Below are 27,077 nucleotides of genomic sequence, written 5' to 3' on the forward strand. Positions count from 1 at the left end.
AGCTGAAATTCAAGAAGCCCTTTAGTTAGGAGGGAGAGATTGCGAACACAACAGGAAGAAGCCCCAGGCTGAGTGGCAAAGGTTGAGATTTTCTATCGTAAGCACACCTCACCCAAACGCTTGCTCCCTGAAAGCTGCTGACGGAGCTTTGGCGAGGGCTCATCCTCCCGTTGGCTGATAAGCGAAGCCCTGTTTTATATTTAACTCGCTGCAGTGCAGGAGGGGTAGGGGTGGAGATGCGTCGTTTATAAGGGGAGCTGTGACAATCTTCTTGCCAGCCCTCTTCCTCCCACTCGGCTCCTCTTACGGAGTCCTCATTCCACCCCCCTTGTTTCCGCATTCATCCTGAGTGGCTGGTGGGAACGTGAAAAGGGAGAGGAAAAGGCGCAAGAAGCCAGAGAGAGGGGTGTGGGAAAAGCGAAAACAGGCTGCCAAATCAGGGGATTCCTTCCAATTTAAAAAGGAAGTCTGCTGACGTTAGTTAGTTAAATTTAACATCTTTTTATGTGTAACACTTGACTTAGGAAGCAAAAATGAACTTTGCGGAGAGAGAGGGCTCTAAGAGATACTGCATTCAAACGAAACATGTGGCCATTCTCTGTGCGGTGGTGGTGGGTGTAGGATTAATAGTGGGACTTGCCGTGGGCTTGACCAGATCGTGTGACTCCAGCGGGGACGGCGGGCCGGGCACTGCGCCAGCTCCTTCCCACCTGCCTTCTTCCACGGCCAGCCCCTCAGGTCCTCCTGCCCCGGACCAGGACATCTGCCCGGGCAGTGAGGATGAGAGCGGACAGTGGAAAAACTTTCGACTGCCGGACTTCGTCAACCCAGTCCACTACGACCTGCACGTGAAGCCCCTGTTGGAGGAGGACACCTACACGGGCACCGTGAGCATCTCCATCAACCTGAGCGCTCCCACCCGGTACCTGTGGCTGCACCTCCGGGAGACCAGGATCACCCGGCTCCCGGAGCTGAAGAGGCCCTCTGGGGACCAGGTGCAAGTCCGGAGGTGTTTCGAGTACAAAAAGCAGGAGTACGTGGTGGTCGAGGCGGAGGAAGAGCTTACCCCCAGCAGTGGAGATGGCCTGTATCTCCTGACCATGGAGTTCGCCGGCTGGCTGAACGGCTCCCTCGTGGGATTTTATAGAACCACCTACACGGAGAACGGACAAGTCAAGTAAATATTAATTTTTGCTTTACCTCCCTTAAGCTCACATATCTGCTTTCCATTTCTTTTCCTTTCCTTTTCACTTTCCACTTTTAATTATTTTGTTGGTCTGATCTTGATCGGCTCTTGGTTTCAATTCTGGCTGTCCATCTGGGAAGCCAAAATTGTTGCCCTATTGTATTTCCAAACCCTGTCATAAAACTTGACAGTAGTGAATGAGCTTCGTAGAGTCAAAAGTCAGTGTAAGTCTTTTATTCCATCAGGAGAAATCATAATATACTGCACCCTATCTTGAAGATTTCCATAAATTATCTCAGGTTTGAGAACTGCCTTTGGTAAATTTCACTAGTGATATTCCCAGGCTATGTAGCAATATATATATAGCAATATATATGAACTTTTAAAGTGGTATTACACTAAATTTACGTGAAACATCAGTAAATTTCAGTTATTATTTTGTCCTTTTTTTTTTTTTTTGTCCAATGTCTCTTTTTTGGAGAAGAGAGACATTGAAAAATCACATGTGATCCACAGAATTGTCTTTGTGTCTTCATCTGGAAAGGAAGACAGGACTGTGTTTTTTTCTGTCTCCAATGGCCAGGACCATGCTTTACACATAGGCTTTCAGGAAATATTCATTGAGTCCACACATCAGTGGCATAGGTAAATTTGGAGGCTTGTTGCTCATGATGCAATGTGCAAACATAATGCTAAGCCTTTTACAACATAAAAGATATATTAAGTAGTTAAATACATACAAATATTTGTATACAAATATCTATCTAGATAGATAGGTATTTATTCCACTTTCCCACCTATTTGTCTAGCCTTTGTATCGATCAGTGGCTACTACCAGAGCTATGTTAAAGGCATAAACTCTCTCACTGAACTCCAAAAAACTTCCTTCACACTGTGGATGTAGCCCTTGCATCAGGGAGGAAGGCTACACTACACCTTGTGTTGTCTCTGGACTGCTTTGACCTTTGCTGGCTTAGATTCTGAAGAGGTAAATGATTAAGAAAGCTTCTTGTCACAGTTTAGAGATGTGAGTCTTGGGCCAGTCCACCCACAAATATCCCTTTTTTTTCTGTTGTTTTAAGCATCTTACAGAGCAAGCAAATTTTTTGGTCAAAATTCTTTCTATTGTTTGTCAGACAGACCCACGGACTAAAACAAAACATTTAAATATTCCTATATTCCTGTTTGGTAAACTGATAAATTGAGTAGAAGTGATAGTTTGAAGAAAATATCTGTAGGGGTCATGCTTATATAGATCTTATACCTTAATACTGCTAGCAAAAAAACACTCTTACCATTTAGATATTTTTTCTGTTCATAAAAATTACATCATTGAAAGCATAAAAATTATCAAAAACGATAATCAAAAGAATCTGTAAGTAATTTCACTGCCCAGTGGTAATCCCTGCTAGCATATTAATGTATATTCTAATGTTTTTCTAGGCAATCAAACCTTTAATTGCATTATATCTGTCTATCTATATGCCTTTTTTACTTAATGTCTTGAGAAGTTCCCCTTATTCTTACATGTTTTCAAGAATCTGTTTTTTGTTCTTTATTGAGACAGGGTCTTGCTATGTTGCCCAGGCTGGTCTTGAACTCCTGGACTCAAGCAATCCTCCTGCCACCACTTCCCAAAGTGCTGGGATTATAGGCATGAGCCACTGCACACAGCCAAGAATCTGATTTTAAAGATGTGAAATATTCCATTGTTTGAATACATTGTAATTTTTTAAAACAAATTATATTGTTGAGCATTCGTGTTGTTTCTAGTATTTTATTATTATAAACAAATCATCAAATAACATACTTCTAAATACCTCTTTGTGTGTGCATCTGTTTATTTCCTTAGGTTAGGATATAGTCCTAAAAATAGAATTGCTGGGTCAAAGTGTACAAATATACCAAGATATTGTAATAGTTACTTTGTTTATTGATAACATAAATAATACACATTTATTGAAGAAAACTCAGAAAACAGAGAAAATTATAGGAAAACATAAATTCATCCATAAATTCTTTACCCAAGTATAGCCATTGTTAACATTTAGGCAGAGACTCTTTTAGTACTTTTCTGGACATAGATAGCTGTGGCATAATTATATTATACATAGTAATGTGTAACATGCTTTTTCAATATAGCATCAATGCTTTAAGATGTCATTTGATGTTCTTCCACAAATGATTCATTGGATACATGGTAGGCCATTGTATGACTACAATGTAGTTGATTCACTTTTCCATTAAATATGAGTATTTAAGTTGCTCCTATTTTTTCACCTATAAGGATCTAGAAGAAGGCACATCCTTATATTGACTATCCTTGTAAATAACTATTTATGGACATTTTCTAATATTTAAGAAAATTCCTAGAAGATGGGCCAAAACTACCTGTGTATAAATGCATGTATGTCTGTGTATATATGTGTACATGCATATACATATATATGCATGAACATGTGTATGCATGTGTGTGTCTCCAAACTGACTTCCAAAAAATATGTCCCAAACTCCATTTCCACCAACAATGTATGAAAGTGACTATTCCTCTGAGCTTACTAACAATACAATGATTTTTTAAAAGCGTTTGCCAATGGTCGAGGGAAGGGCAATATTCTGAAGAATATCCACCTTAAAGAGATTCTAAAAATTCATTGAAGTGAAAGCGAGTCAAGACTTTTTAAATATTATTGCTAAAACTTTAAAACTGCTTCTTAGATCATACAGACAAGAGAAATTTTATCTGAGTAAAACCATCAAAATATTTATAAAATAATAAAATAAAATTTTACACATATTAGGAAGGCCAAAAATTGGAACTATATAGTTTCCATTAATAAGTTTCTATTATGTACTTTATAAGTCTAAAAAAAGCATTATATACACAAATACTCTCACTCTTTGAGTTATTTTAGTGTACCAGTTAATTTTGCCATAAAATATATACCAGAGAGCCGCCCTTCTGAAGCTCAGTTGACTTAACTTTTGATTGGAGATTACGAAATGATGGCAACATCGGTGAGGAAGGCTGATGCTCAGTTCAGTTCTCACTGAGGATTGGTGTTCCCAAGTTTGTATGTTTCATTGGGAGCAGTTGAAGCTCTCACATTACAAAAGATGCTGCCAGTTCTGTACTGCACACACATGGTTTTGGAACAGATCTGGCGTCAGCTCAATAACCTCATTTAGGCTAAATGGAATACTTTTTGTTATCCTTGTCTGAAATATTTCAAGCATATGAGAAAAGTGCATCATGCTTTTTTTCTAGCCTGTGAGTAATATTTTGGCAATGCAGCCTCTAGGAGTTCTCATCCACAGGCTCCATATAAGGGCCACCAGAGGGAGTTCACTGGGGGCAGTGCCTTTCTTTCATACTATAGAGTGAGCTTCGTCATATGTGACGTTTGTATCATTTTAAACGTCATCATAGTAATACATTTGAAGTACGGAGTCAAAATTATATTTTCTGACCTTAACGTAAAGTGTAACTCCAGGATTGAGTATTAGCAGTTAGGGATATTAATGTGACAACCACAATGCAAACTAAACAGGATTGCACTCAGTAGTAACCAAAATTACTTAATTTCTGCAAATACAATCAGGACTTTGAGCTTCACAAACTTCACAGCTACCCAAGTTGCTTTCTCTCAAGATTGAGACATGGGGAAGAAAGGGGACAAAATTTAGAATTCCACATTGTCTTTCTGGGGACAGAGTTGTAGTGGGGCGTGGAAGGAGAAAGTTTGAGAAACATCCAGTTGCTTTTCCTTTATCGATCTACCTCTTCCTACTCGCTAGTCTATTCTTCAGGGTCTGAGGAAAACCACTTGGAAGGATTGGAACCTTTGGAATGTTTCTCTGACCACACCCTCCTTCTTCCCATTTTCTCACCGTGTTATGTAGGATTTCCAGCTGTTCCCTTCCCTAAAAGAGTTTCCCTCTACTCAAACTCCAAAGTATATATTTTCTTCTCTCCAAGATTTGGCTTTTCCTTGTCAGCATTTGGTTTATGCTTACTTAGCACTTCCCAAAGTATGTACCGCAGAATTCTAGTTGCATGGGGATCTTAGTAGATATTACCAGAAAAATAGTAGGGGACAGATTCTGTGGCTAAATCAGTTTGTGCAATAATACTAAATACAAAATGATCTGTTTTGGATTTTGTTTTTAATTATGGAACTTTTCAGATACTTTTTTTTTTTTTTTTAAAGAGATGAGGTCCAGGCTGGGGTAGAACTCATGAGTTCATGAGTTCAAGTGATCCTCCCACCTCAGCTTTCCGAGTAGCTGGGATTATAGGGTTTTCAGAGGCTTTTATATGATAATGTCCTCTATGTAGTTTCCCAACTGTCTGTGACTATGGATTATTCTGTGGGGTTCCTAAGAGTAGGGATATATGTCTTTCCTTTACTGTTTGGCACACAGTGAGCACTCAAATATTGTCAAATGGAATATATGGAAATATTTTCATATAAGCTCTCACATGACTAGTATCCTCTGGCAAATGCTGGGACACATTGCATTACCACAGCTGCTCTCCCATAAACGAGCCTAACTTCCACCAATAACATCTTTACATTCCCACTTAGGGTGAAAATTTTCCCTTGGTTCCTTTTCTGCCTACCCTGTGGAAGGGAAGAGTTTATATGTGTGTGTATATGTGTGTGTATATATATATATATATATATATATATAATATGTATATATATTTGTACTTAGGAATGCAATCTCCATAGTTTAAAGGCAGAGAAACAGTGGAATTGACAGGAAGTACAACCGGAATTTTAGAGATCATTTCTAGTTTGGGCTTCCAAGGTGTTCTTCGTAGCGCTAGTAGGATTTAAGCTGAATTTTGATGTTCTGGTGGGAGTTCAGCAGCAGAGACAAGTGAGAAACTAAAAGCAGGCAAAAAGGAAAGGTACCAAGTCAGAAAAGCAGAGTGGGGACAAGAAAATTGGTTTGTAGGGGAAGTTTATATGAACAGGCTAGCTAGGTATCACTGAGGAAAACCCTTATGGAGGAAAAGGAAAAATAGCCATGATAGGCATTATGAAGGAGAAATTACCCCATGACTTTTTGGATATGGATGGTGAAAGAGTTAACTCAACCATACACTTGGATATATGAAAGATATTGGAGCAATCCAGGAAAGAGAAGATAAGGATCAGATAGGAAAAGTGATTTCAGGATAGAGAAGAGAGGGCACAATGGAGAAAATAGTTTGGAGGTAAAGTAGTCAAGATTTGCAGATTGATTGACTATGAGGAAGGGTGAGTTAAAGTTATGGGTCTAGGATACCCCAGCTAGCCTTCACCTCAATTGATATTGGAAATAGGTGGGAAGTAGCCAGGTTAGAAGGGAAGGTCGTAAGTTCAGTGTCAGATGTGTTGATGGCTTGTCAGACATCTAGGAAGAGATGACTAGTAGGCACTTGCATAAGTATGTCTGAAACACAAGGTTAGAGCTTGTAATAAAGATTTAGGAGTTGAGTGGAAACATCGGTGAGATAATCATCATTAAGTGTGTGTGTGTAATGTATTCTTACCTGCATGGATGTGTATGTATACTCAAGCACGTGTAGTTTTGATCTTGAAATTTTTGTCGTATGTCAGTTTGTTCATTATATTCTTAGATTAGTATGCTGAGCTATTATCCCATTGTCAATAAAAATGTCAATAACAATAGATTTTAGGTTGGGCAAGGTGGCTCATGCCTGTAATCCCAGCATTTTGGGAGGCTGAGGTGGGCGGATCACCTGAGGTTAGGAGTTCGAGAGCAGCCTGGCTAACATGGTGAAACCCCGCCTCTACTAAAAATACAAAAATTAGCCGGGGGTAGTGGCACATGCCTGTAATCCCAGCTACTCTGGAGGTTGAGGCAGGAGAATTGCTTGAACCCAGGAGGCGGAGGTTGTAGTGAGTCAAGATCACGCCAGTGCACTCTAGCCTGGGTGACAGAGAGAGACTCCATCTCAAACAAACAAAAAAAGAATACATTTTCTTTTTGGTCTTGTTTACTTGTTGCAGGAGGCTAAGTAAATTTCTTTTATTTTGGAAGCAAGAAAACAAAAAGAAATTTTACTTGACCTTGAATATCTTCTACATAGAAAAAAAAATTGGAAAATAAAGTTAAATAACTAACTGGTTCATTCAAACCACCATAAAATTACATAGAGGTCTGAACAATCTAGAGGGGTTGTTTTTCACCAATCTGCTCCTCTATGTAATTCTGGAACCCTTTATTTAGTCTATATAGACCCCTAGCAATTGTGACTACCTGTCCCGAATCAGAAGCTCTGTGTTTAAGGATTTCACCCAAAACTTGCTGTTTATTTTGCTGGTTCAACTTATAAAATTGCTCAGCACAGCCAGAGAGTCTTCACTGGAAACAGCATGCCAGATGATTTATGAGATAATTAGGTACCTTTTTTGGTTTTTTTTTTAGAGTCAATTCAGAGTGATCCAAGCCATAACTTGTGCCATCGCCCCTTCTCCCTCAGTTTTCTTAAAGTCACCTTGATCTGATCCACTCAGAGATGCCAGAGAAATGCTCTTCCCTTTTGGAAATGACTAAATTGCATAGACTATCATTTTATTGTGCTAGGTCTAGAAAGTGACTTATTAATGTGGCATAGGGAGGCCCTTGTGGGAAGGTGGTTTACTCCAACACATTTGCCTGGCGCGATAATTATTCAGGACGTACCCACAAGTCACTCCTGAACATATTGTGCTATTAGTCAGCCTTTTTCTCTTAATTTGCAACACAAGTCATCTGATTTTAATCACTGAATAAAATCTTCCCAAAGAAGTTGTGATCTAGAATTGTTTTGTATTGTTATCTCTTATTCCTTGTTTTCAACTTTGCACACACTTAGAAAAGTTTAGGGCCAACTGATGGAATTTAGGATATATAAAAAGGAGCTTTTGAGTTATTCTGAAGTTCATGAGAAAAAGAACAGGTTACCATTTTAAAAATGCTTATATTGCCTATAGTGTATATACACCAAGTAATTTTGTTCCAGTATATATTGCAGTCAAATGAAAGGATTTGAAATATTTCAGATTGTGAAAGTGCCATGTCAGAAAGCACTAGCATTCTAGATTTATAAGATGTAGAATGAGGTATATCCTAACCGCATTATGTAAATTTTAAGGGAGTTTCAAATGTATTGCTACATGTAATCTACCCCTTCTCACTTCCCCATAACGCTGTGAGGAGGCCATACATGCTCTGGTGACCAGGTTTTACAGATGAGGACACTAAAAGTCTGGGGTTTTGTGACTTGGTCAAGATCACACTTTAGTAGCTGAAGTGGATTAGAATGTAAGAATGTTTGCTCTTAGAAAAGGGTTTTCCCCATAAAATCATATTGGCTCTGAACTTTAAAAAAGAAAAAGAAAATAAACATTATATAGCTCTTCGGGTTGATGAATGTCACTGTATCTATATCTGGGTCACTGTGATTGAGTTAGACTTTCTGTGACTGGCATTTGCTGAGAGGACCACTGAGCTGGACCAAACACACCGCACAGAGAAATCTCCCACACTGTTCTGTTCCATGTCCGTTGGCAAGCTCAGGAATACGCTAGTTTAGGAAGGTAGTTTTTGCCTACAATCAAGCAGAATGTCTTTTAAAGAGAGAAGGTGAGAAAAGGATTGAAAATTATTTTCTTTCCTGGGATCTTAGGAATATATATTATATATATTATATTATATATAATATTCATATTCTGGCATCCAGCCAAGAGTAAAATAGAGTATTTGAAAACATACCCCATGGCTATAGCTTAGGAAAGTGTAATTCCACTTCCTCCTTCCTCTCACCTCCCACACACGAAGATGTGTGTGGTGCACGCATGCACGCACACACACACACACTCATCTTCTCAAATTAGTTAGCTGGCCTATTTCTGAGGTGTGACTCAGAGGAGACATTCTTGCAAGGAGTGACTTTTCCTTTTTCCCTGCCTCTGGAAGACATCAGAAGTCAGAAGAATTCAGAAGGAAAAGGCAGCTGACTAAACATGGGGTTGGAGCTTGGTGGATCTTATAAAACTTTCAAACTCTGGGAAAGTGTACAGGCTTTTTTAGAGTTTGATATACTTGCAATTAACTACAATCTGCAAGATGTTTAGAAACTTCAATTGACTAAACTGTTAATGTCACAAAACTAATCAATGATTGTTCTATTGCAGAATGAATTCTTAACTGAGGCTTTTCTTGGGTAACTTTATTGTGACATAATTTCAGACTCATAGGAAAGTTATAAGAACGGTACTAGGAATTCCTAGAAATACTTAACCTAGATTCACCAATTGTTTACGTTTTAGCCTGTACCCCTTCCCCTTCCTTTCCAGAGCACATGGAAACATCCTCTCCCTTTACCCCTTAACATCAGAGCATATTTCTTAAGCACGGGGGCATTCTCTAAAATAAACATAGTACAGTCATCCAAATCAAGAAATTTAACATTAATACAACTATCTAATTCACAGTCTGTAATAAAATTTTATCAACTAACCTAATGATGTCTTTTTAAACAATTTTTTTCCCAGTCCAGTACCCAGTCTGGAATGGTGCATTGCACTTAGCGTCATGCCCTTTTAGACTCCTTTAAACTGAAACCAGACTCTTAGTCCTTCTTTGTCTTTCTAAAGTTAATATTTTTGAAGAATACAGGCTGGCTATTTTGAGAATGTCCCTCAGTTGTAGTTTGTCTGATTTTCCTCATGATTTAAAAATGCAAGTTAAGTTTTTTGTTTTTTTTTCTGTCAGGACTATCACAGAAGTGATGTGTCTCTCTCAGGAAATCACATTAGAGACACATTGTGCTGATTTGAACTATCATTAGTGATGCTTCCTTTGATAGCTTGCTTAAGGTAGTGTCCACCAAGTGTCTCCATTGTAAAGTTACAAGGTTTCTCTTTAGGTAACTTTCAGGGAGTTTTTGAAACCTTGCAAATATCCCTTCCTCACCAAACTTTCACCCCCTGGTTTTGGCATCCACTGATGATTTTTTAAAATAATTTTTTCCTTCAAATATTATTAGTAGGCAATCTACTGGAAGGAATAACTTTCCCTTCTCACCCATTTATTTATTCATTTTAAAAAATCAGAGTAAGGACTCAGAGATTGTTAATTTGTTCAATGAGTTATTATCCCGTTGTTTATTGTGATGTTCCAATACTCCCGTAATTTGCCAAAGGCAGTCAAATCCTTGGCTGTAATAAGTCCTTGAATCAAAATAAAATGCATGCTCTTCTCATGATCTCTGATATTTTCCTGATCTGGCCTCTGCTGACCTCATGTCAAACTTATCTCTGGCTCCAGTCCGTCTGGTTCAGTGTTCTTTAGCCACACTGGACACCTTTCAATTCTTCAACCACAGCAGGTTCTTTTTCATCTTAGGGACTTTGCACTTATGGTTCCTTCTACTTGAACATGTTTCCCTGAACCTCCACTTGCCTGGCTTTTTCTCATTATTCAGATCTCGGCAAACCAAGAGATTGTGACCACTCTACCTAATGTTGTTTACCACTTTTCCTAGTCATTCTCTGTCTCTTCCAGTGTTTTATTTTCTATGTAGCTGTCATCACTCTCCTAAATTATTTATTTATTTGTGTGTCTCTTGTCTGACACTCTGTAAGCAGTCTGGAATCTTATCTATACATGTAACTGCCCAATGGGTTCACCTTGCCTGCTGCCTAGACAGAGCCGATTTATCAAGATGGGGGGAATTGAAATGGAGAAAGAGTAATTCACACAGAGCCGGCTGTGTAGGAGACTGGAATTTTATTATTACTCAACTTTGTCTCCCCGAGCATTTGGGGATCAGAGTTTTTAAGATAATTTGGCGGGTAGGGGCTTGGGAAGTGGGGAATGCTGATTGGTCAAGTTGGAGATGGAGTCATAGAGGGTCGAAGTGAGTTTTTCTTCCTGTTTTCTGTTCCTGGGTGGGATGGCAGAACTGGTTGAGCCAGATACTGGTCTGGGTGGTGTCAGCTGATCCATCAAGTACGGAGTCTGCAAAATATCTCAAGCATTAATCTTAGGTTTTACAGTAGTAATGTTATCCCCCATGAGGAATTTGTGGAGGTTGAGACTCTTGCAGCCAGAGGCTGCATGACCCCTAAACTGTAATTTCTAATCTTGTAGCTAATTTGTTAGTCCTGCAAAGGCAGACTGGTCCCCAGGGAAGAAGGAGGTCTTTTCAGGAAAGTGCTATTATCAATTTTGTTTCAGAGTCAAACCATAAACTGAATTCCTTCCCAAAATTAGTTCGGCCTATGCTCAGGAATGAACAAGTGCAGCTTAAAGGTTAAAAGCTAGATGGAGTCAGTTAGGTCTGACTTTTTTCACTGTCATAATTTCCTCTGTTATAATTTTGCAAAGGCGGTTTCATACAGCAGCTAGAAAAATGTCTGCAAATGTGTGCATGCATGCATAGGTGCTTGTGTGTGCACGTGTGTGTGTGTGGAAGGGACTCAATTAATATTTCTTGGATGAATGGATGATATAATAATTTAGCCTGATATTCTTTATGATATGTCTTTCTTAGTTTCCAGAATCCTGAAGGACAAAATTTTTGTTTGTACAAATTATTAATGAATAGAAATTACCATTTCTTTACTTTTATACTTTTTACTTTGCTTCATTTTCTAATAAGCCAATATACAATATTCTGTTACTGTAATATGTTTACATGTAAAAAGTGTATGCTATTGATTTTTTTGAGCAATTGCTCAGAAAATAATATTTTCACCTTGAAATTATGAAAATACTAAACATTAACATTTTAGTTTACACCAGCATATGCCTAGTTAGAGCCATAAAAAAAAAATGCTGCTCTCTCTTTTTAAGAGTGAGCTTTAAACTAGGACAAAGGTTACTTCACCTAGGAGATTACTCAGCACTGCCTTTACATGGAAATGAAACTGGGGGTTTTGTCCCTGTTGTAACATAAATAACAAAGAATGTGCCATTAGGGACAGGGACTGGGGACTCTGGAATAACCTCCACTCTGTGACAGAAGACAGCTGTTCACTTCCCATAAGGGCAGTTAGACACAAGCTTTTAAGTTTGGCTTTGTGTTTATCTACTTGTTGCTCAATGGGTTTGGGGTGGAGAGAATACTAGCTCATAATTGGATTTATTTTTGCTCCTCCACAGAGTTTTAGTTATGGCACCAAAATAGCTGTTAGGTTGATGCAAAAGTAACTGTGGTTTTTGACAAATAAATATGTGAATGAAATATCTGAAGCAATCTGACTCAGAATTTTTAAAAAATTTGTTGACCTAAAAATTCCAGGAAAACCTTTGACAAATATTTGATAGTCTTCTAGATGGAACCTAATTTTTAGAAATGTAATAGTTATAATTGCATAGCTGATTTTTTTTTTTCCCTAGGAATAGAGACATAGGGGTTGTCAGAAGAGGCAGCATGCATTTTGTTTGTGTGTTTGTTTCTAAGGAGCATAGCGGCCACCGATCATGAACCGACAGATGCCAGGAAATCTTTTCCTTGTTTTGATGAGCCCAACAAAAAGGCAACTTATACAATATCTATCACCCATCCCAAAGAATATGGAGCACTTTCAAATATGCCAGTGGCGGTAAGTATTTTTTAAATGTTTTGTTTATGCAGAGAGTCTGTTGACAACATTAGGCCAGTTACCTGATTTTCTGTGAAAGAGAACCCATTGAATTCTAAAACTAAATGTGCACTAATAGTTTATTTAGCTGAGTGAAATACATTTTGGCAATCTTTTTCTTTGAGTCCTAGAAGTCTGTAAGGTATCACAGTCCAGTAAGAAAGCCAGATTGGTGTTTCTATGCAAGAGACAATGCCATAGACACACACATCAGCTTGGGCTCTGCTTAGCTGCCAGGATCCCTGAGTCGTGACAGATTACAGTAATGGCAAACTAATGGAATTACAGACTTGAAAATATTTGAGGGCTACTCACTATTTAGTTTTCAGGTGAATATAAATCCAGTTTTTGTTTCGTTTTTTTAAAAAAGATAAAGCTACTATTTAAAAAAATCATCACTTAAATAGTGGGTTGTGGAAGCAAACTCCAGGGAACACTTTGCCCATAGACTCCTTTGGTGAGTGGGAAGTGCTTGTTAAATGTCTGGAGAAAAAAAAAAAACAGACTATAAAAAAGGATGAGTTCATGTCCTTTGCATGAACGTGGATGAAGCTGGAAACCATCATTCTCAGCAAACTAACACAGGAACAGAAAACCAAACACCGCATGTTCTCACTCATAAGTGGGAGTTGAACAACAAGAACACATGGACACAAGGAGGGGAACATCAACACCAAGGCCTGTCAAGGGGTGGGGGGCTAGGGGAGCGACAGCATTGGGAGAAATACCTAACGTAGATGACAGGTTGATGGGTGCAGCAAACCACAGTGGCACGTGTATACCTATGTAACAAACCTGCACATTCTGCACATGTATCCCAGAACTTAAAGTGTAATAAACAAATAAATAAATAAATAAAATTAAAAAAAGAAAAAAGAATTTAAAAAGGCTGATAATTTCTGCTGTATAAATTATTTGTTAACATAAAACACTTCTCTCTGTTATTGTGTCTCATCCCTATAATGGATAATGTTGTTACCTAGAGTTTCATTGCCTCAAAGTTGAGGTTTACATGCTTAACACATTCGACATGTAAAAGGGTCAGCCTCATCTTTAGGTATAATAATCAGAAGGACACCAGCCCCAAATTATGTCTCCCATCTTTCTGATCCACTATTTGAAATATTGTCATTAAAATTCATCTTTTTAAATGATAAAATATTCCTTGAAAAAGCAACAACAAAATAAAGCAAATAAACACTTAAGAGGATTAAAATGTACTCTTAGCAGCCATCCACGCCTCAGTGAGAGTTAATTATCAATTTGTTTTCTTCTAAGGTTTGATTGGAGAAGAAAGAGGAAAGGATAAACTTAAAGTATGACACACCAATCTAGATGAAGGTGGGGGGAAAAAATGGCAAATTCACCAACTTCTGCTTAAGATCTTCCCTTATGGCCTTTTCACTGTGCAGAGTTACACTTTACCTTCTACTAGATCCCGATAGTAGTCCTGGAAGAAGGAGAATATTCTGGGTTCTTAGGAGATCAAAACTAACACTACTAGGTTTTTATGGTAGAGTAATATAGCCTGGAGCCCCACCACGATTATACAAGGGCATGCACACCCGTGCTTGAAGTGTCAGCCGCACCCATTCTAATCCAGCCTCCCTCGCTTAATCTCTTTTTAAACCATCCCAAATAGAGTGGCTGCAGGAGATGTGGAAATGTTTAATAATGGAAGCAGAAGTTGGGCAAGTATTCGTGGTTGAAGTGTTAGGATTGGTAATCGACAGTGAGGACAGCAGAGCTGGCATGGACAAAACAAGCCAGATAGTTCAGTAGTTGTGTCAAGCAATAGAATCCTCCTCTCTGTCCATGGAGACCGAGCCACTGACTTTGGTGACCATACCTTTGGTGTTTGATGTAGACAACCAAAGACGGAAAAGAGAAGCCAATGTTCCACTACATCAGGTACAGCAATTGCCCTCCTGCCAGTCGAATCAGCAAATATCTGAGCACGAGCCTGTTTTTCATTAGGAGATTGCAGTACTCTCAAATATTATGGTCAGCATGATGTATTTAGTGTAGACAGATAAACTCCTATTCAACTGATAGTCCACTCAAAATTTTATTTCTCCCTGAAAAACCTAATACAGTGTGTAATTCAGTCAGTCTTTAACAGTTCTAAAAACAAAGTAAAATTTCCTATAGTCTTTTCAACATCACCACAAACAATTTGACCTCTAAACTTTGACAAAGGACTTCTGGCTAGAAAGCAAGGTTTGGGGCAACCGTTTATTTGTTTGTCTTGCATATATATGATTGATATTTTGATCGATAAAAGTTTATCTTTTCTTTTCAATAGAAAGAAGAGTCAGTGGATGATAAATGGACTCAAACAACTTTTGAGAAGTCTGTCCCCATGAGCACATACCTGGTGTGCTTTGCTGTACATCAATTTGACTCTGTAAAGAGAATATCAAATAGTGGAAAACCTGTGAGTCTCATTATATTTTAAAAATTTACCACCTATGCATTTGTAATTAATTATCTACCTTTTTTGGGTAGTTTTTTTTTTTTTCAAACAACATGCCAGAAAAGCCCATTAGTCCCCAGGGTCTGTGGACTTGATAATACATAGAACAATATAGAAAAATGTAGGCTGAAAGGATACAGGTAAAAAATAAACCAACACAACAGACATAGATATTTATGGCCTTAAATTATTTCAAGGGAAACATGTGCTGTAAGTCAAAAGCTAGCTCCTAATTATACCAGCACAAATATATTAAAATGTTTGGGTATGCCCAGTGTAATAAAATGTTTGGGTATATGTGTACCTCTCGCAGATATAGACTAGAGAGAGAGGAGGAAACTTGAGGTAAAGGAACATCCTTCGAATGACAAGGCACTGAAAAGTTTATGGCTCCATTCCTATATGTAATCAAAATAGGTAGCAACAAAGTACCCAAAAGCATTTTTTAAAAGTATGATAAAATATAAATAAGCTTTTTAAAAAATATCAAGACGACTAGTTCAATAGTTTTCTTTCTTTTTTTTTTTTTTTTTTTTTTTTTTGAGATGGAGTCTGGCTCTGTCACCCAGGCTAGGGTGCAGTGACATGATCTCAGCTCACTGCAACCTCCACCTTTTGGGTTCAAGTGATTCTCTTGCCTCAGCCTCCTGAGTAGCTGGGACTACAGGCACCCGCCACCACGCCCGGCTAATTTTTGTATTTTTAGTAGAGACGGGGTTTCACCATATTGGCCAGCCTTGTCTCTGACTCCTGACCTCAGGTGACCCACTGGCCTTGGCCCCCTGAAGTGCTGGGAGTACAGGCATGAGCCACCGAGCCCGGCCCAATCGTTTTCTTTTGAAGAACCACATACTTTTACCTAATTAATTTTTTCATTTTGGAGGCCCCCATTTTGCTTATGTCCTGAACATATGTTTAGGTTGTCTATTAAGCCAGTTAATTCACCTCTGTGCCATATATGTCATATATATAAAGCCTCATCATCTTTGCAATATAATTTTATAAGGAGGAAGTCATCACCCCCATTTTAGAGATGAGAAAAATTGAAGTTTAATAAATTTAGGCTATTTATTCAAGATTACCCAGCTGGCAAGTGGTAGAAACTTAAATTCCAAACTCCTTCCAAATACTGTATCTTGCTCAGCCTTCTGATGTGTGATATTCTGAAAATATCTTTACCTCTTCATCAGTCACTGGAGGAGAGGGGATGGGTTCCTCTATTTCTGTGAAATGAACAAAGGGAAAATTTGCCTTTGCTTTGGTGTGGTAGGAGTTGATATTCAGATGTCCTCAACCTGGGTTGCCAGCATGCTGCCTATACCGTATACAAATTATAGCGAGTGGGGGATGTCCACAGACCTTTTCAAAGGGGCTGCATATCATGAGGACTCATCCGTATTCTAACTTTCCCTTGACACATAGGTTGCTTTGATGCAACCTTCAGTCGTGGTAAAGGGAACTACCAGTGGCTGATAGATAATACTGGTATGAAAAGGAAATGGCATCAGAAAGAGGAAGTTGTTTTTTCTAGATTGTGCTGAGTGCAGTCGATGGCATTCCTCTTGCTTAATATAGAGGTGAGAACATTAGTCAAGCTTGGTTTTTTCTTTCCGTCTCATAACAAACATGCAATTTTCATCTGAAGCTGCTTTCTTCATCATTGACAATTCAATTGCATGACTGTCTTTCATCATGTGCAGGTGTTTCCCATACCAAGTTTTAAAAATTATTATTACATTCTGAGCATATTTTTCTATTTGAGGTAGAAATACCAAGAGGAAACAGAAAGGCTAAGCAATTGTACTAAAGATGACAAAGTCTCATAGGTAAGAACAATGCATTTAACCAATCAGCAGAGGACATAGTACTTGGAGTTATTTTCTAATAGTGACAGTGAGCTTGAATTTCCAATATGACTCTATCACCAGGTCCTCTGACCAAGGACATTTACTTGTAATATTATACTAACTAGGTAAATCACTAGAGCCTGTACCAGTTAGTTAGCTGGGTTCTTAGGATGGATTTTATATAAAGGATTTGAAGTGACATAATGAAAAAATACAGTTTTGCAAAAGATCCCAAAATGTCCTGTAGGTGGTAATTATTTCTTAAATGGTTCTTCTATGAAAACTAAGAGCATAACATTTTGTCTTAAATAAGTGATGCGTTCCATCATTTGGGAGGGAAACAAACATAATATTGTTTTAATACATTACTGTCCAATCATCTATTTTATAAGAGATCAACAGAAGCCAAATTCCCTTTTGAAACTTCTCAGAGGCTCTGAGCCAGAAAAATTACAAGAAAATGAGATGTGCCACTTTCCCCTTCCTCCAACCCTTCCATAGAAGACAGGCAGCCAGAGTTTCCCCTCCTGAAAAAACAGTGGGGCCGTTTCCTTTAAAAGTTGAACAGAACCTTATGGGAGAAATTTAAGGCATCTAGTGTGAATGCAAATGCTCCACAGTGAGTTCCTCCTCTTTGGCATTTGGGAGGTTCCCCTCCTGGCTCCCTACCCACTCACTGTAAGTTGAAATCTAATAGTTGACACCCACCCAAGTACAAACTGCTCCTGGTATGATTTCCCACTCCAGAGAGTTACAGAAAAACCAACCTACTTAAATCTATTGAAATGTAACATCAGAGGAAACTCACACCAGCCTCAGAGTCCTACATTCTTAGAACTTAACAGACAAGCTAAGAATAACCAGGTATATGAGGAAAACAAGTAACATAAAAGAAAAACATCCAAGACAAATAGAAACACCATGGGAGTAAATAGTGATAACTGGAGAAACAAAAGAGAATTCCGAAAAAGTCATAACAAAATTAAACATGCACACACACAAACTTTAATTAATATATTCAAAAATTCAAGAATATGATCGTCATAAAAGAAAAACCAAAAAGTGATGAGAAAACAATCAGAAATAGTAGTCAGAGTTTTAGAACATGATTTCCAAAGCATGGCTTGGGTCTGATCCCCAGGAACCTGTTTCCGACCCATTCCTTCCAAAACTGGAGCTCAATATGCTTATAGCTTCTGATCCTTATGTCTTGTTCCCATTTTTATATTTTATCACTAATTTCTGAGTATTAGGATTAGTGGGGTGCATCAAAGCATCCCTTTACTGTACCACCTGTACCCAAAGTCCTTTATTACTTTTTAAGTAAAAAACAAAAATAAAAAATGAAGCCATGTATTTGTTAGGTACACCATTAATAGGTGACTATTCTTATCCATTCTTCTTCTGACAGTATTATTCTGGTACATTAACCACCTGCTATTCATAATCAGATTATACTATGCAATCTAAGAATCTATAATGCCCTGATTCAACTTGCTTGGGTATATTCACCTCTCTGACAATAGTTCCTTTATATCAATAAACACAGAATCAATGCCTGCATTCTTAATAGTTTAGTTGGAGAGAGTACAGCAGACTTTAGAGTTGAGCCATTCATTATGTTTAAAATATCCTTGTTGCTCATGAGAAAAATTAAATTGGTTTTGAAGGTAGCTCAGAAGTCTTTTCACTCTTCATATTTTCTTTTTAAATTAATTGCATTGCATTTTGATTCAATGCTAAACAGAGTAACATGAAGAGTTACTTAGAATAGTTTAGCAACAATTGAAGCCAGCCACTGATGGAAGGAATTTTTTACAATTCTGCAAGAAATCTACTCCTGAGGCCTTCTTCAGGTTTAGTTGATTGATTAGGGTTTTAAAGTAAATGAAATCACTGAATTTCACCCCAGAAAAACAAACAAGTGGACACACCCTGAACTGTGCATATTATAGAGAGATTATACGACTTTTTAGTTATGTGAACAAACTGTTGAGTTATTGTTTAAAAAAAATGTAATCCTATTGTTCCTGCAGGAGTCATCAGAGAGGAAACAATATCCCCAATAAGCATGTCATGAACCTGAGAGTTCAGCACAAAGTTCCCCATTGGAATTTATTGCAATTCATTTTCAAACCAAGAACAATGTACATTATAAATATATTTTTGAGTTTTTAAAATTATAGGTTTAATTCATGTACATTATTGAAAATTTGGAAAACGCAAAGTAGGAAAAAGGAAAATCCTCCGTATTAGTATATATAAAATCATTTGAAGTTGTTAGGTTTGTGTTGCTTTCTGAGGTACAGTTGACCTACAGTAACTTTCCCAGAATGCTTTCGCTTTGCATGATTCTTTAAGGAATCAAATTCAGGACGAGTTAAATGGCAATGGTGGCCGGGCGCGGTGGCTCATGCCTATAATCCCAGCACTTTGGGAGGCTGAGGTGTGCAGATTACTTGAGGTCAGGAGTTTGAGAGCAGCCTGGCCAAAATGGTGAAACCCTGTCTCTACTAAAAATACAAAAATCAGCCGGGCGTGATGGTGCGTTCCTGTAATCCCAGCTACTCGGGAGGCTCAGGCAAGAGAATCGCTTGAACCCAGGAGGCAGAGGTTGCAGTGAGCCGAGATGGTGCCATTGCGCTCCAGCCTGGGTGACAGAGCAAGACTCGGTCTCAAAAATATAAATAAATAAATAAATAAATAAATAAATAAATAAATAATAAATGGCACGAGTGATTTCGTTCCTGAGAAACAAAAATCTCAGGAGCCCTTGAATTTCTTTGGGGGCATTTGGCATCTGTATTTTATAAAGAAGTACGTGCAAAAACAAGAAATTACCTTGTTGGAGATTATTTCAACTCTAGTCAAGTTTTCCTTGGCTTTCCTGAACAGAGGAGGAAGTTGGGAGGAATTATTCACTGAGAGAATGCTGGTGGAAGATATTATCCATTTAATTAGGTTTGTACTATGACCATATTAATTCTAATATATCAGTAGAAGGGATTATGTTGTACTTTCTTCCAAAAATCTTACAGGATGATCGCTGAATAATTGCATCTAGGATTCTCTCTGTGAATGGGTTCTTCCTATTGTCTGTGTCTTCTAACTTGCTTCCATCTTAGTCCGTTGTTTGCCTGGATTAGAAAGATAGGCTGAAGGCAGAGTATGTATGTATATAGGCCATGGATTTTTAAAAACAGCCTATCTTTATAACAGTTTTAGGTTTTGTGCCATAGACTTTGATTTATATATTTCTCTTCATAGAAATAATCTTATTTTTTAAGTTTCATTGCTTTAATGCTCAGAGATATATTTTTAAACTTCTTATTTTGAAATAATTTTAGATTTACAGAGAGTTGCAAAGACACAAGAGTCTCCATGTAACCTTCCCTTAATGTTAATATCTTATATAACCATTTATCAAACATTCATCAAATCTAAGAAATCAGTGTAATACAATACTATTAACTAAACAACAGTCTTTACTTGGATTTCACCAGTTTTTTCACTAATGTGCCTTTTCTATTCCAAAATCCAATAGATGATACATCTACATTATACTTAGCAATGCTGTCTCCTTAATTCATTCTGATATATGACATTTCTCAGTTTTTTTCTTTTTTATGATCCTGATACTTTTTAAGAGTACTGTTCAGGTATTTCGTAGAATGTTTCTCAGTTTGGGTTTGTGTGATGTTTCCTCAAGATTAGACTGAGGCTTTGGATTTTGGAGAATACCACAGAGGTGAAGGGTCCTTTTCATCACATCCTATCAGGGGGTACATGACATCCTCATGACTTATTCCTGGTGATGCTAACTTTGATCACTTGGTTGAGATGGTGTCTGCTAGGTTTCTCTGCTTCAGTTTACTAGTTTTTTTTCCCATCTTCTGTTTTTTGGAAGCAATCGCTAAATGCAGTCCACACCCAAGGGGAAGAGAGTTAAGCTCTACTTCCTGGAGGGAGGAGTCACAAAGAATTTATGGATATACATTACGACCACCACAGTGATTAATAAATATTTAGGGAGTGATAATTAAAGGCTGTGTGAATATCCTGTTTGTTCTTCAGGTTTTGACCACTTATTGTAGCATTCCCCAGTGGATGTCCACAACAGCTGTTATTGTGGTGTTCTAAAGGTGATTTTTCTGTTTTCCTCAGAATTATTTTTGACATATGGTCATTTCATTATTTTAAAAACTTATTTTGGCTGTGGCTTTGCTAAGTTTTCAGAATGAATTTGATTTCTAGAACATTTTAATTAGTTTTATTTAATTAATTTCTTTACTGGAAGGGTTATCTTTAAATGGAAGGTTATTAATCTTCCTTGAAGGAATCTGTTTAATTTAGTAAGCCATGGAGGATTGCTAATGATTCTTATTTTTTATTTAAATTTACAAAAATATAAACAAAATAATAAAAATAATGTAAGATTTTATGGGTTATTTAGATTTTTTAATGTTCATTTTTTAATTTCTTAAAAATTATACTGCAGTAATAATCACTAAGCATCAGACAACTTAAATTTTAACTTAAATGGAAAGTAAGTGGCCAATAAATGCTTTGTGTAACCTAATGGCCATGCTGAGTTTCTTCTCAAACAGCAATTCATAGCAGGTGAGTTCCGACTCAGAGTCCGAACATGTTTTGAACCAGCATAGCCACAGCGGAAAAAAAGATGTTTTTTCACCTAAACTTCAAACCAAGGTTTTGCATATTCATACTAATTTATCTATGAGGAAGGAGCAAACTAAAATTTAGAAAGAATATATCACATTGATAAGGCAGAACTTAAAAAGAAAAAAACTGATGTATCACTATTCCTTTCAACTAAGTACCCTCCTCTGCTAACTTTCCACCTACCACTGGAAGAATATTTAAAAGAACATAAACTTTATAAAATTTAACACATTAATGGCATGTTCAGTAATACCAGCTATGTACCTTAAATATGCATTTATAGATTTAAAAACAATATAGATTTATTTTCTCTTTCTCATCCTGGCTACCTCAGTATTGATAATGAAACAGTTTTTTCAAACTGATTATTGTGTACGTTTTTATTGAGCATCTACTATGCGCACTGGAGGATGCTAAACCCTGAAGGGAGTGAAATATGCTGATATCTGTACTTCAATTAAGATGTGCACCAGATACAGTCACCATTGCCCTGTGCCACCCAAGTGTGTTTTCAGGTCTTTCTTGGTCTTACTAGCACTGAGTGCCATGGATCTCAACTTGTTTTTGGGGGATCCCTTAAGCATGCTCGTCATTTAAAATGATGTGGCTTTTTGGAACAGCTCAGATGAGACCTTGCAAAAAAAAACCTCAAGAGGTAAATGGTGCTACTTCTGCGGGATGATCAGCAGTGAAAAGTCAGGCTGCTCTCAATAAGTAGAGTGACAATATATTTTATCATCTATAAATATATATATAATAAATAATAGAGGAGGTGTTATTAATTAAACTGGAACAAGACGTATAAACAGGTAAGCAACAGATTTACATTCCAGGGACATTCCTGGGCAAACCTGAATGTATGGTCACCTCTATCAATAGAAAACACTCAATAGACAAGGACAATAAGGATGTGGATCCAGGGCACGGCGGGGCTGCGGCACTCCCAGGTGGAACCATGCAGGGCCCTGCCTGGCTTCTGACCCAGGTGACGGTGGCAGTGGTAACGGGCAGTCTGTTTAAGCTGATTCTTTTCTGTTCCATGGTCTTCCCAAGTTCAAGGTTCTCATCTCAGTCCCCTCACACTCTTTCAGGGTCTGTTTCAGGTCTTGTCCCTTCAACCTTCCCTCACCTTCCCTGGCCCAGGTAAATTTTGTCTAGTTTTTTGAGACAGAGTAGCCTGGACATCTCTTTATTCTCTTTTCAATTATTATTAGAGTTAAAAACCCTGTGGTTTGCTTTTTTCCTGGCCTTCTGTTTTTATTGCTAAAAGTCTTTTGAAACCAGGCCCTTACAATCCAAAAAGTTTGGGCTTTTAAATGTGTTGTGTGGGCATCAAGAGCCTACTTTGAAAGTCAAAACCATAACATCTATTTTTTTCCCCTGCATTTTTCAATGTTCTTACTGGCAATGTGGACACCATAGTGTGAGTATCAATCACATATAAGGAAGTACGCACACAGAAAATTACAGAGGTTAATAATTCAGTGTATTATCTCTAATGATACTAACACTTTTGATGGGACACATAGAACTATTACATGTCAAACTTGCTTATGTGTTATTTAATACTCGAAATAACCCTATGACATAAGTGCTGTTGTTATATCTATTTTACAGCTGGGGAGGTCAAGATTCAGTCTTACAAGTAGAGAAAATAGGCAGCATGATATGTGAAAACAAACTTTGTCCTGAACTCTAGCGTCAGTCCTGTCTTAGACTTCATTTTTCTCATGTATACAATGAGGAAGTTTATTTTCAAATCACCTTCAAACTCTAAAATTATAAATAGAGGTCTACAATCCTTGTCCCAAACCCTCATGGCCAGTTGTATGTTGGAATTCAGAAATTTTCAGATTTGTGAAAGGTAATGTAGTTTGAATACTATATGTTAATGATTAACTACAGTGGGATTTGGGGCAACGTCTTATAATCAGTGATACTTCTGCAGCAATTTTTTATAGTGAGAAAAATAAAGATTTTTGAAAAACTCTTAACAGTTCAGGTCATATGATATTGCCAAATTAGTTTGCTTAAACATATAAAAAGTTTTAGAACTCATTGGATTTATTAGTGTGGATTAGGGGTTGTGGGAACTGGACCAGTGAACGGATTGGGGTAATTATCAGTGATGCAAAATATTTTTTCTATTATTATTAATAATTCTGGATTCATAGAATTGATGTGTGGAGTAAAAGAAATGTTGCATGGAAAATGCTTATCACATTCCTTGAAAAAATTTAAGTTCTCAATAATAAGACTAATAAGTAATCATAATACTATCGCTGAGCTTTGTGCTTGGTTTTGGTTGCAGGGACATAAATAATCATTGAAGATAAAGATGGTGCACAGCCTCATTAAATTGTTCAAGGAAGATTGATCTAGTGCATCTAGTCATGATTGTCAAATGAAGTCAAGTGTGGCAAAGGGACACATAAAGGAAGTAATGGTAATCAACCAGGAATCGATTCTCATGGACTTAAGTTCTATCTCTCAAATGGTTTGAGACACTTGAATGAAAGGGATAACATTAAGAACTCTAAGAGCCTACATTACAGCAGGCTCCAATATGATAAGGGAAAAGCAAAAGCTATGTTAAAGCAGATATATCTTACCTCCCAAAAGAATATCAGCTGAATAAGGCTGTATAAAGCCCAAAGTTTTTCCACTGATACTAGCTCCATAGATTCAGTGCTTTGAAAGATGACTAATGGTATCCAACAGTAGTATACCAGGTAATTTAATTTGCCTAGGGAAGTTACTGTCTTCAAAAAGTAAATATATGCATGAAAGTTAGGTTCTTGAAGACTTATAAGCTTCATATTTATGTTTATATATAATGTTTACATATAAAGTGATAAAGTAGACATACGAACTTTATATTTAAACGTTAATAGGGTTCTTAAATTTAAAAAGTCATATATGACTCTTTTAAAAGATAAAGAAGAAAGAAAATACATGTATGCATCCCTCCTCACTCCATGTTATTTCAATATGGGTTGTCACACACTTAAAAAATCATCTCAGTAAAGCAAGCACATAAACTAGAAAAATGTCAATTATTAAATAATGATGACGAGTCAGGGGTAATTGCCTGAACTTTATCATGTACAGAAGTGCTGAGGCTTAGCAGATGATAGGGGAGAGTCAGTCACCTCTGCCAAAGCCCAGAGAGAGGAGAAGGAGATGCAGATGGAGCATACGTTAAAGGTGGGGTCAGAGAGCAGGAAAAGTGTGGTGAGGATGAGTGAAGGCATCAGCACAAGGGAGGATGCTTTCAAAATCACCAAATCCAAACATCACAGATGTTCTGTTGTTACATGGATTACAGAAACCATGTTGGAGCTTTAAATGACAGAAAATGTTGGCATGTTGGTAGAGTCTTTAATATAAAAATGTTTGTGATATATGGTAGTTAAGACACAGTTATGCTTTGGCTTAATATGTTACAAAATTAATGGGCTGTAGCTATATATTCTCTGATTGGCTCTGTTGATCAAAGTAGCAGTTATAGAATAAAATCTATGACCTGATTTTTTTATGGTAACTTCTGTAAAATATTTCTTTTTTAAACTTTTATTTTAGGTTCAGGGGTATATGTACGGGTTTGCTATATAGTAAATTGCATGTCATAGGGGTTTGGTGTACAGATTGTTTCACTTCTCAGGTGATAAGCATAGTGCCCGATAGGTGGTTTTCTCATTCTCACCCTCCTCCCTCTCTACTTTCAAGTAGGCCTTGATGTCTATTGCTTCCTTCTTGGGGTCCATGAGTACTCAATGTTTAGGTCCCACTTATAAGTGAGAAGATGTGGTATTTGGTTCTCTGTTGCTATGCTAGTTCTCTTAGGATAAAAGACTCCAGCTTTATCCATGATGCTGCAAAGGACATGATCTCATTCTTTTTTATGGCTGTGAAGTAGTCCATGGTGTATATATACCACATTTTATTTATCCAGTCTACTGTTGATGAAAATAAGTTGATTCCATCCATGTCTTTGCTACTGTGAATAGTGCTGTGATGAACGTATGGAGGCCTGTGTCTTTACGGCAGAACAGTTTATATTTCCTTGGGTATATATATCCTGTAATAAGATGGCTGGATCATTTGGTAATTCTGCTTTAGTTCTTTGAGAAATTGCCAAACTGCTTTCCACAATGGATAAACTAATTTGCATTCCCACCAACAGTGTATAAGTGTTCCTTTTTCTCTACAAGTTTGCCAGCGTGTTATTTTTTGACCTTTTAATAATAGCCATTCTGACTGGGTGAGATAGTATCTCATTGTGGTTTTGATTTGCAGTTCTCTAATGATTAGTCATGTTGAGCATTTTTTCATATGCTTGTGGGCCATATGTGAAAAGTGTCTTTTGAAAAGTGTCTGTTCACATCCTTTGCCCATTGTTTAATAGGGTTGTTTGTTTTTGCTTGCTGATTTAAGTTCTTTACAGATTCTGGATATTTTACCTTAGTTGGATGCATGGTTTGCAAATATTTTCTCTCATTCTGTATGTTGTCTGTTTACTCTATTGATAGTTCCTTTTGCTGTGCAGAAGCTCTTTAGTTTAAGTCCATTTGCCTACTTATGGTCTTGTTGCAGTTTCTTTTGGCATCTTTGTCATGAAATCTTTGCCAGGTCCTATGTCTGGAATGGTATTTCCTAGGTTATCTTCCAGGGTTTTTATAGTTTTAGGTTTTACACTTTTTAACCTGTCTTGAGTTGACTTTTGTATATGGTGTAAGGAAGGGGTCCAGTTTCAATCTTCTGCATATGGCTAGTCAGTTATCCCAGCATCATTTATTGAATAGAGAGTCTTATCCCTATTGCTTCTTTCTGTCAACTTTGTTGAAGATCAGATGGTTGCAGGTGTATGGCATTATTTCTGGGCTCTCTATTCTGTGTCATTGGTCTGTGTGTGTATTTTTGTCTTAGTACCATGCTGTTTTGGTTACTATAGGCTTGTAGTATAGTTTAAAGTCAGGTAATGTGATTCTTCCAGCTTTTTCTTTTTGCTTAGAATTACCTTGGCTATTATATTTTTGGTGCCATATAAATTTTAAAATAGTTTTTTCTAATTCTGTCAAAACCATCACTGGTTGTTTGATAGGAACACCACTGAATCTGTGAATTGCTTTGGGCAGTATGGCCATTTTAACAATATTGATTCTTCTTATTCGATGTTTTCTTTTTTTTTAATTATTATACTTTAAGTTCTAGGGTACATGTACACAACGTGC

The 27,077-nt window shown here is 37.4% G+C and overlaps 1 protein-coding gene across 1 annotated transcript in view; it reads left to right on the top strand.

The window, feature by feature from the left end:
* Positions 1-237: 237 nt before the first annotated feature.
* ENPEP (glutamyl aminopeptidase) overlaps positions 238-27,077 on the top strand; it is an 87,141-nt gene continuing 60,301 nt past the window's right edge. Inside the window, exons 1-3 of the mRNA XM_517397.9 lie at positions 238-1,177; positions 12,657-12,798; positions 15,143-15,274. Of these exons, the coding sequence (XP_517397.2) occupies positions 534-1,177; positions 12,657-12,798; positions 15,143-15,274 (918 nt within the window). The 5' untranslated portion in view covers positions 238-533. The remainder of the gene's footprint in view (positions 1,178-12,656; positions 12,799-15,142; positions 15,275-27,077) is intronic.

Source organism: Pan troglodytes, chromosome 3, assembly GCF_028858775.2.
Source record: "Pan troglodytes isolate AG18354 chromosome 3, NHGRI_mPanTro3-v2.0_pri, whole genome shotgun sequence".
NCBI lineage: Eukaryota > Metazoa > Chordata > Mammalia > Primates > Hominidae > Pan > Pan troglodytes.